This window comes from Sinocyclocheilus anshuiensis, unplaced genomic scaffold, assembly GCF_001515605.1.
Source record: "Sinocyclocheilus anshuiensis isolate Anshui unplaced genomic scaffold, SAMN03320099.WGS_v1.1 scaffold85, whole genome shotgun sequence".
Lineage (NCBI taxonomy): Eukaryota > Metazoa > Chordata > Actinopteri > Cypriniformes > Cyprinidae > Sinocyclocheilus > Sinocyclocheilus anshuiensis.
In genome coordinates this window covers 501176-512669 of record NW_015536800.1, presented here as the reverse complement: position 1 = coordinate 512669, position 11494 = coordinate 501176, and the positions used below count along the sequence as shown (strand labels likewise).

The 11494-nt window shown below is 37.5% G+C and overlaps 1 protein-coding gene across 1 annotated transcript in view; it reads right to left on the bottom strand.

The window, feature by feature from the left end:
* Window positions 1–713: 713 nt before the first annotated feature.
* The window catches only part of LOC107655886 (zinc finger CCHC domain-containing protein 7-like), a 55361-nt gene continuing 44580 nt past the window's right edge, over window positions 714–11494 (bottom strand). Inside the window, exons 7-10 of the mRNA XM_016443502.1 lie at window positions 2942–3037; window positions 2011–2128; window positions 1373–1923; window positions 714–815 (exon numbers count right to left, since the gene is read on the bottom strand). Of these exons, the coding sequence (XP_016298988.1) occupies window positions 714–815; window positions 1373–1923; window positions 2011–2128; window positions 2942–3037 (867 nt within the window). The remainder of the gene's footprint in view (window positions 816–1372; window positions 1924–2010; window positions 2129–2941; window positions 3038–11494) is intronic.

Sequence of the window (11494 nt, the reverse complement as noted above, 5' to 3'; positions counted from 1 at the left end):
CACACACACACACACACACACACACACACACACACACACACACACACACACACACACACACACACACGGCCCTGCGGAGCAGAACAACATTACACGCACTCACAAAACAATTGAACAAATCTGGACTCTTTTAGAGCTCAAATATTGTTCTTAGCAAAAACACAACCCATGAAAGCAAAAAGAGATCTTGTATGGAATAAAGAGAAGGAATGTGGGATCTTAAAAAGTGAAAAATAGGGAAACGAAGGAAATGGCAACAGTTTAACCACTTAACCAGCTGTTTGCTGTCTGTCATTACTTTAAAGCTGAACAGCCCTAAACACAACACCTGGAGCTCAAGAAGATAATCGCAGGAAAGAGGAGAAAGGTGGAGCACATATTTTTTGTCTGAAAGTGAGATTTTAGTTAAACAGACAGCTTTTTAATAGAAATGAAATCAAGAGCATGGTTGCGAGTTTAATAAAAAAGAAGCTCATATAATCTTAATATCTATTTTGATACACCACAAAATTAGTTCTAAACAAAGCCAAAGCAGCATCTCCGAGCAAAAGACTGTAGTGGAGTTTCATTTCTGAATGAATCAGTGTTACAAATGATCGAATGACTCTCTCATAAAGTATCAACGTAATATTAATGCACATCCTGTCTGGAAAACGTAAAGAGACAAGCACAGAATTTCTGTAATTCATTTTTTAAAAAACTAAATTGCGAACCTAATACTTTTTAAACTGGTTTCCACTCACACATCTGCCATTGGTTGGCCAAACTGATAGCCCCGCCCCCAACGTCATGCCATTGGTTGTGCTGGAGGGATGCTAAAATAAACAGAGGAATGCTGTTATGGTGCTACAAAGGACAGTGTTCATGCGTTTTAGAAAAGCATCCTATCAGTTTTCATTGCATATAAAGCTGGGATTTTATTTTACCTTAAAATAAAGCTGAATATTCATTAAAAAAATAAATAAATACAAAAGATCTCAAACAGGATATCAATACAAACAGACTTTAATTTAATCACAATGTTACAGAAGTCAGCATGTACACAAAATAGAAAACTCTATACACTTGTCATGTAACAAGCTGGACACCTGCTTTTAAAATACCCGAATTTGATAAACATGAAATCTTTCCCAAAATTATGCACTTTTTAATGTCAAACATTACATTACAGCCAAGCACTGAGAAATTAACTGTATTTGGGTGAGAGGGTCTGATTTGCGTAGAATTTTTCTTCCAAGAACAACCTAAAAAGCAGTAATACTGTATACAAAGAAGAAGATGGACCAAAAGCAACCGCCAGTAGAGGGTGAATCCTTTAAATCACTTGATGTCCCATTCACACAATTTGCCTTTTTTCAATACATCTTCATACCTTTCTTTGCTTAATCTGAAAAAGGTTTTCATCGGAAGGATACATGGAAGAATCTTGTGCAGCTTTTCGTTCTCTCTTTTGCCACTTCCTCTCCTTCTTTTTCGATAGTTTGTCCTTTTTATTGTTCTTTTCCATTCCAAAGGGCTTATTCGGCTTCACTTTGGCTTTCCGAGGTGATGAAACGTCTCTTGTCTTGTGAGGGCTCTTTTTGCAACCTCTACGAAAGTCTGCATCTTCATCTAAAACAACTTCAGATTGTGTTTTCTTTTTCTTCTTTTTGGCTTCATTCTGGCTTTGCTGTTGCGGTTTAAACTTGCTCTTAGGGGTGTGTTTGCCGTGGTTCCCTGGCGTTTCTGAGTTCTGCTTGACGTTGAAGTATGTGTGTTTGGGTGTGTGTGCGATGCGTCTCTTCGGCGTGTTCTGGTTGTTGGTGTGAGTGTTGTATGGGTATGGAGACTGTTTGTGGCTGTTTTTTTGTTTCTTCCTGGGCGGTTGCGGGGTATATGTAATGACAGCTCTGTCAGGTGAAATCAATCCGGCTTGCTTGAGTTCTGAAAGAGACACGTGTCATTAAATCTTTAGGTTTCTAGTATGATCAGCTTTTATCAATTCAACTTGTCAGAAACAGTCTAACAAACCTCTGGCCTGCTTTTTAACTCGAATTTCCCGGTAATGGAAGTCATTCTTTGTGTCGTAACGGGAAATAAATGGCAGGGTGGGATATGTCCCGTTATACATTCTCTTCTCGGTGCATTCCTGCAGAAAACACACACTTTAACATCTCAAATCATGGACATCAGTGAAGGCACATCTGTCTTTCACAATCTCTCTTATGCTCACCAAGGCTGCATATATTTGATCCAAAATACATTAAAAACAGTAATATTGTGAAAAGTTAACTATTTTCCATTTTAATGCTTATATTTAAAATGTAATTTATTCCTGTAATGTCAAAGCTAAATTTTCAGCAGTCATTCCTCCAGTTCAATGTTACTTCAGAAATCATTCTAAAATGCTGAATATGGTTGTATTGCTTAATATTTTTGTGGATTTTTTTCAATTGGTTTTTGATAAACAGATAGCTCAAACGAACAGCATTTGTTTTTAAATAGTTTTCTTTGTAACAATGTAAAATTCTTTACTGTCACTTTTAAAGAACTTCAAGCATCCTTGCTGAATATAAGTATACCAAAATTTGTAAAAAAAAAATTAAAAAAAATTCAAACCTTCTGAATGGTAGTGTATACAGCTGTGCTTCATTTACAGTGTTGTGCATGAATATAAAATAATGGCAAAAAGATTTGTACACTGAGAATAAGATTTGTGAAAAATCTGACTGAAGTGTTTCTGAGTTTCCTAATTTCGTACAATTTGTTTTGTTTGAAGTGACAAGGATCAACATAGAGGTCAATGAGGGATTCTTATTTTTTTAGTGTGTGTGTGTGTGTGTGTGTGTGTGTGTGGAAATGTGGTATTTAAAATATTTTTTCTGTTTCGTTGTTGCGGTTGTTATCCATTGTGGAAAGCAACCAGCTATGTGACAACTTTGGACGAGGCTGATTCACTTACATGGCCGAAGTGTCCTTTCTTAGAGCAGTTATAACAGTAGGCAGGTTTCCTGCAGGCCTCTGGATCACTGGCTTTGCAGAGGGGTCCATTAGTGGTCTACAAAGAAACAAAAAGACATGGATTTAGAAAGGAGACTGATTACCAACTTCTAAACTACTAACATCGCAAAGTCTGACTGCCTCCTTTAAGAACAAAAATCTTATATTTAAATTCTGTAAAAAGAAAAATAGTGAACCAGTTCCTTCATTAACACTCAATGATATTTTAAGGCCCCCTAGCCCTATTTATGTTTTGAAAACTTATTTTACTCTACAGGTGTGCTTGATTTCCTTAAATAAAAAAAAAAAAAGTAAAAGAAAAAAGGATTTTAATTTTCAGGATTACAGACATTTTAGGAGCTGAATGTTCTTCGGGTCTCCACATTTTTTAAGCAATGAACTTCCATGATTTTTTCGGTAGTTTGCGACTTAAAGAATAAATTTTTTTAAAACTATTTGACACAATTTCAACCTAATAAAATGTTTTACAAACTGGCATAATTATAAAATATATGCTCATTACAACTTTGAGAACAATCACACTTTTAATAGGTTACCTTGTATATTTTATTCAAAGAAAACAGGGGATAGATTTAAAAAGATTGCTCATTTAAATCATCTTGAGGCCCTCTTGAAAGATTGAGGAGCCCTAGTGGGCCCTGGCCCCCTAGCTGAGAATCATTCATTCAAAGGGATAATTGCCCTAAAAGTGTCCATTCTGTCATTATTTAGTCAAACCAACATTTATTCAGACACCTTCAACATTTCTCACATTATCACAGTTTATTCACTATAGTGTAGAAAATGGCAATAAAATATAACAAGAACTCAGATTTAAACTGTCAGGACAAATTCATCTTGATAATGTCAGATAACTTTGATAGAAAGGTAATGAATTAGGTTGAATAGCTGTCAGCTGTTAAATTTGAGTACACAATTAGATAATACCAATTTAGGTCAACCAATTACCAAGCAATGCTTAATTTTGTTCAGTCTGTGGTGAACAAATGTTTGCATTAGCAATTAAAGAAAAACACTTAAGCAAAACATGGTCAGGTCGAAGTGTCTGAATAATTGTTTGGCCCCAAATTTTTATCAATTTTACTGGTAGTCCACTGTATGAAGAATTTTTGGGTTTACTTTAAAGTTTACTTTATTTTGCTATCCTCACTTACATAAATGAACTATAGTATCCTGAACCCACTAGTAAAAATATATAAAAAATTATATCTGGTGTCTGAATAATTTTTGGTTTGACTCTACTCACACTTCTGCATTGCATAACCATATAAATTTTTATCTTCTGTGGACCACAAAAGGAGAATTTTAACAGAATGATGCTGCTGCTCTTTTTCAACAATGGACTATTATCATGCTTCTTTAATGTGCATTTTTGTCCCTTTTTGACAGTCCCTGGTCCACTTTTATAGTGCAAAAAAAGAGCAGCTTTGACATTCTACTAAACATCTTGTAGCAGGCTGTACTCATAACAGTAAATGTGGATATGTCCATTTGTAGCAGAAGCATCTACTGTGTGACAAGTTAAAGCAGTAAGGTCAAGAAACCTCCAATTAGGGTGACACGAATCCGAGCGCAACCAGTACCAGAACACTCTCTAAACACACAAAAATACAACTCCGCTCATGTCAAGTGTGTGAAAGCACCTCGGTTCCTCAGCTGTGCCCTTTGTTTGCGCGTATGTCAGCCGACTACCTGCGTTATATTCCTCGACTTCACTCAATTCCTTTCACTCCGTTCTGTTATTATAGACCTCACTTACATTTCCCATCTCGCTAGTGAATGATGACCCCCATTCACACTCTCTTTCTCCCATCATCCACTCTGTCTCCTCCTCCACTCTTTCTCACAGACATTCATATAATCTGTATATTTTTCTTTTCTTTGAGGTGATATAAGGGAGTGATTACAGAGGGTATCAATAAATCCCAGTAATGCGCTGGTGATAAGGCTGCCTTTGGAGTGCATGTATGTGTGTGTGTTTCTCCATCTGGTCCCGGAGAGCCCAAAGGCGTTTCACGCTCCATCGCCCTCCGTAAATACAGCACATAAAGAGGGTAAGCCGACTGGTGCGAGCGTGTTTGCGTGCGCGTGTGTGCGTGGCCGAAAACTACACACATATTGTCTTTTAATGTGTCCTCAAGGGGGCGTTGAGACATACACACACTCATATACGTGCGTTTTCAATAAGCCGGGACACACGCGGTCCCACCACGTCATATTTTAAACATATTTTCCTCCGTTCCACACACTCTCTCTCTTTCTTTCTGTCCGTTTTCAGCTTGAGTGGTTAAAGGGTGGAGGGGTGAATGCTATTAGAACCGTTGGTCATTATCAGCTCAGCGCTGGCGACTGCTCCATCTCCATCACAAAGACACCACCGGTTACCCCCCCAGATGCCCACCCTTCTCTCTCTCCGTCACTCACTCACTCTTTCTAGCCCCCCAAACTCAATGCAAGGTTTGCCATCCACTGTCGTTTATTAGTGATACTTGCTAATCAAGTTAATACAGAGGTTACTGATTTGAACAAGTGTATTGAACTTCAGTGCAACTTGTGCTATGGACACAAGTGACACCAAATCATTCAGCTTGTTGAGGAGAGATATGCCGTTACTTTTCCAAGTGATTGCCTGGTGGATGCTAAAATAAGTGAAAAAATCCCATACACACTGAAGGAGGGATCTAAGTCATATCTAAGAATTTGAATATCATAGAGAAACTTGTATGCTCTTTTGACTTGGGCGACTAAGCTAGAATCTACAAACCACCCAAGAAACCACCTAGCAACTTGGGATGAGAATTTATGGTCCCACTTTATATTAGGTGGCCTTATCTACTATGTACTTACATCAAAAAATAAGTACAATGTACTTATTGTGTTCATGTTGTATTGCAAAACACGTTTGCTGCTAATGAGGTGGGATATGGGTAAGGTTAGGGACAGGTTTGGTGGTATGGGTAGGTTTAAGAGTGGGTTAAGTTGTAAGAGATTGGTCAACAGTGTAATTCTAAATGTAATTACAGAAATGAATTACAAATGTAATTACATGCAGGTATTTTTAAAATAGAAGGACAATGTAAAAACATGCATGTACAAAATAAGTGCACTGTATCAACGGATTTATTAAAACGTAAGTACATAATAGTTAAGGCCACCTTAAAAAAATCAAATCAAATCAAATAAATAATATTTAAAAATTAGAATCGATAATTAGGCCTTAAACAAACATAATAGTATACAGTTCACTATAATTTTGCGTTATACAAGACAAAATTTATGACTTGTGGTTCAGCAAGTCACAATCATCTCCTGCTGATTCAGTGAGTGAATCACTGTCGTTAGACTGGTTCAAACAGATCTCTGATGAAATCCAGAGTCTTTACAACTGATTCATTAAAATGCTCATACGAGTCATTTGTTTCCAACCTGGACCATACTGGTTTGGTCTGGACCATACTGATCTTTTGGCATTTGACTCAAAAGATTTATTTTTTGTATTATTTTACAGCTTCTCTCCTATCATTATCAATTCAGACTGAATTTACAACTAAGCTAAAACTGATTTTTCCAGGACATGCTGTATTTTAGTATGATGTTCCATCCACATATGTGGAAGAATGCAGACACTTAAAAACAGTTAAGAGAAGATCCGGTTCTCCAATCCCAGTCCCACTAACAACTACACATCAATGTGCTAAAAACCACTGTCAACCACTTACTATAGCAATCACATAACGTAACAACTGTAGCACTCATATTTTCATATTTTCACTCGTAAAATTTCTTCATTTGGCCTCCATTTATTTCCAAAACTTCCCTTTCTCCTTCTGTATTTCTAATGCTCCTTTCTTCTTACTACCTCAGAATCTTTCTGTGGTTCATTCGTCACTTTGTCCTTTAACCACTGTCTCTTTCTTCATCTCTACTGTACCTTCCCCCGTCTATCCATCTATTTTTTATTTTTCTGCACTTTTTAATTCTTGCTGATATCTCATGCAAATTGGTGTGTTAGAAGACCCTCCCTCCATCGCACATACGCTGTGCCCCCCTCCCTGACCTTGAGCTCCTGTTATCACACTCGTGCTCGAATGTCGTGGAAAAGGGAGGAAGACTGACAGGGGGAACAAAAAAAAGACGACAGAGCGACCCCTCCTTCATCCGATCCTCTGTGCATAAGAGCTGCTCTGTGGCAATATTAATTACCTCTCTTTAGTGTGTGTGTATCACCTCTATCTGAAAGGATTATCGGGGCAGAGGGTGGCCTCTGATATGTTTGTGTTTCAGGGCCAAGAGTCACAGAGCATATTTTCTCTCAGACACACACACACACACACACTCATATGACCTTGTGCAAAAAAGCATTCATAGACACAAATATCCGTACATTGCACCATCTTTTTCAGTTCAAAAAATTTAACTGAAAACGATGAACCTTCAAATGAAATCAAACTCAAGTCAATTAGATTATTTTGGTCAAAAAAGAACATTTAGTGCAATATTCATGTTCTGACTTTGATTTAATTGACTTGCCAATTTTTTGGGTTAACTGAACAGCATTTATCTTACCTTAACAACAAGCAACCAAAACTAAATGTATAATAAACTACAACTACAAAACAGTATGACCCATTCAGGCTGATTTACAAACCAGTTGCAAACATGATAGGTGGGCATTACTGCATCGAGTAATAAGCCAATCATAGTGCTACGGAGGCACTCTCACATGACTTCTCGACTATTTCTCCCCTCACTTTCACACCATGCTTCAGGGCTTCCATGAGAACATAATGTGCTCCAGGGAGGCCAAAGAGACACTGCCTCTCTCTGAAAGCTCATCTGCTGGTGTTGCTTTTGGAGAGCATTGATTTACAAAGATGTGCTTTACACAGTATATCTTCTCATATTTCGTAATATTTCTCATTTTATTACTGTACTGTTGATTATTTTCTCATCCAATGTTTTTAAGAGACACCACCTCTCTTCCCTCCTGAAAGACGTTTATGCAAACAAAACCCACAGATTTACACACACACATGCACACTGCATCCTGGCAACAGTACTTCACACCTTGGCTACAGGCAGACACAACCTTAATCCTTAAACCCACATCAAATTCAAACTGTTTCCAGTGTAATCACAATTCAAACGTGCACACACAGTGTCAACAGTCTTTGTGTGCTTGGTGGATTAGGGAGAGGTGGGATATTTGGGGTGCATTTTGCATACGTAATAGAGGGGTAGGGTTAAAGAGAAATCATTTAAAGACATTCACCATTTTCATCCAGACATGCAATATATGACGTTCCACCAAAATCACATCACTCATTAAGAAACCATAATTTACCTACAATATGCCTCTTTAGAGAGAGCGAAAGGGAGCCAGTTCAAATGCGGAGTTTTGCGCATCGTGTGTGTGTGCGCACGCGTGTGTGTGTGTGTGTGTGAGAGAGAGAGAGCCAGCGAGAGAGAGAGAGAGAGAGAGAGAGAGAGAGAGAGAGAGAGAGAGAGAGGAAGATGAACAGAAGCAGATCCAGGTTTAATATGCAATCTTCTGGATAAATCTTTCTATAGACATGTAGTGCATCATAGTGTATAACCTCCAACATCCCAATATCCAACTTGCAACAGCTTATATAAAATGTACATGTCATGACATGCACTGTCAAAATGAACACCACTGTATTATGGTTAAAAATGCACATCTAGTGTGGATTTATCTGCGTGGACATTTTTAATATCGTACAGAGGTGGCCTATATGAATATACACAGTACCACAATCGCTGGAAACAATGTATCATGCTCAAATGTTGATTGTTGATTCTCCTGCACAAGGGACAGAAAACAAGACGAGTACTGATTGACATGACAGAGCTGCTGTAGCTCAGCGGAGCCTTTGCCAGGTCAACTGCTTTCCTGTGATGTGATTTACAAACAGAGCTTTGAACGGAGGTGTGGGGCGGTAGGTTTACACTGTGCCACTGCACATACCCAATGTATATGATAGTCCAATGACGGTTCACTCGCTAAATGTGGGACTTTTGTAGGCATTTTACTGATGTTAAGGAAGAAAGCGTTTCTGATAAGGTAAATCTTATTTTTACATTTACTAACTGTGCATTTGCTTACGTTTGTGTGCAAAACCTGTGTAACCATTTTTCAGAAATCACAAATAAATCAAAATGGTCTTCCATTTTATTCTACTCAAACCACACACCTCCATGAAATATGCTAAACCAATTTTGTTTTTGTATAATATTATTAGAAATGGAGCAATTAGTCTTACTTTTTGACTATTTACATGGTCACACTTTATTTTAAGGTCCAATTCTTGCTATTAACAAAGCATTAACTATGACTTTTGCCTCAATAAACTTTAATTTGCTGCTTATTAATATTTAGTAAGGTAGTTGTTAAGTTTAAGTATTGGTAGGATTAGGGATGTAGAATATGGTCATGCAGAATATGCGCTTTATAATACTAATAAACAGCCAATAGGTTAATAATAGGCATGCTAATAAGCAACTAGTTAACAGTGAGAATTGGTCCCTATACTAAAGTGTTACCATTTACATTAACCTAATGCAAGTTATCTGGAATCTTACCATCCCTGTGCAATCTTAAAAACAGCTTCTTTACTGGCATTGCTGTGAAACCCCTTTTCCTGACCTTTATATTTAAGAGCGTGTAGTAACGCCATGTCAACACACCTGATAACCATCTATTTTCATGTTTGTTCCATGCAAAATATTCCATAAATGAAAAGATGCAAAGAAATGCTATAAAGGACGCCCTGACCCATTTCTAGTCTCAGCTGCAGACCGTTTACTCTTCTGTCTTTCTCAATAGCTCAGTAAGAAGTGTGTGTATGCGTAAGGCCGAGACAGGCTAACAGATAAACATTTTTCTATTTTCATGCCAGCTCTCCTTGCTTTTGTAATTCAAATGCAGACACAGGAAACTGGCAGCCAGAAGGCACACACACACTCTTACACGGATGTGCGGCCATACACACACGTCTTGTAATGCTATCGACCCCTGGCCTCTCATGCAATGCCACACACACTGGTCTCTCTGTGCCTGCCTTCCAACTGATAACCAGAAGCCATCCTCCAAACCAGCGGAGGAGTGAACGACTGTGTGTGGGTTTGTGAGTTTAAGAGAGTGACAGAAATGGAGGAAAAAAAAAAAAGGCAGAAGACCTGTGTTTGTATCAGTGATCGGAACGTATGCTTCTAAAAAGGTCATAATATCATGATTAATCAAATTTTCCTGGGGTGATTCTCACTAAACTGGTCAAGAATGTTTTTTTTTTATATTTCACTCACAAAATCAATAGAAAGAAAAGAAGAAATTTTATTTTGCTTTAAAAAATAAATAGGATCGATATGATTTTTGCATCAATGCATTGTCATATATACTCCCACCTCTTCTTCTTCCCAATATTACCAGTTGCATTTTCACTTTCCTGTCTGATAAACAGAAAAAAGCTCTTCATCTCACAGCTGGAATAAAATAATCAGTTTATAAACAAAGCCCGAACAATGTCTTCTGCTTAAATGAATACCTGAGTTTCAAAGAGCATGACATATGACTCAGAAGAAACAAGACATAACAAGAAAGAAAAAAATATTTGCTTAAAGCCGCACAAAGAGATGGTATGACAAAGTGAAAACAACACAATACTACGGCGGCCGAGAAGTGCAAAACAAATCACAATTCTGAAAACAAAATGACAAATTACAAACGCAAATGCAAGTCTAAAAAACAAAATAACAATTCAGAAAACACAACAATTCAGAAAACATTATAACAAGTCAGAAAACACAATGACAAATTCGAAAACAAAATAAGTCAGAAAACACAACGACAAATCTGAAAACAAATTAACAAGTCAGAAAACACAACGACAAATCAGACAAACCGGAAGAGGTAGGTATAGTTTGAGACCGCCATTGGTTTGGGATTACTCACCGCTGACGGGACGAGACATCTGTCAATCAATGTATACAGGAAGAACCAGCCGAAGAACAGCAGAGTCGTGGTAGAAAGTTCGGAGATGGTATTAAAGTAGCTCAGTTTAAATGTATTGTATGAATTGCCCTTATTATGGAATAAAAAATACGGGGTGTCTATTTACATTTAGTTAAAAGTGGCTGTAAATCATCAGCTCCAGTGTGCGCGCAGATGGATAAGTGCGTTGTTGGCTTTTTGACGCGATCGACCTGGGTTCGATCCCATCTTTTGCTGAACTTTTTTTCCCTCCCTTTTCAAATCTCGTATTAGCAATGGATTCTATTTACACTAAGTGAAAATAGCAGTATTTTTAGCAATATGCTATTTACACTAAGTGCAAATACCTATTTACACTATGTTAAAATAGCAGGATTTCAATGATCTGCACTTCAGTATTGTAGTACATTATAAAACAGTATGCAATAATAACGCATTGAGTGTAAATTATCATTTTAATTTTAATTATTAAATGGATGCCAC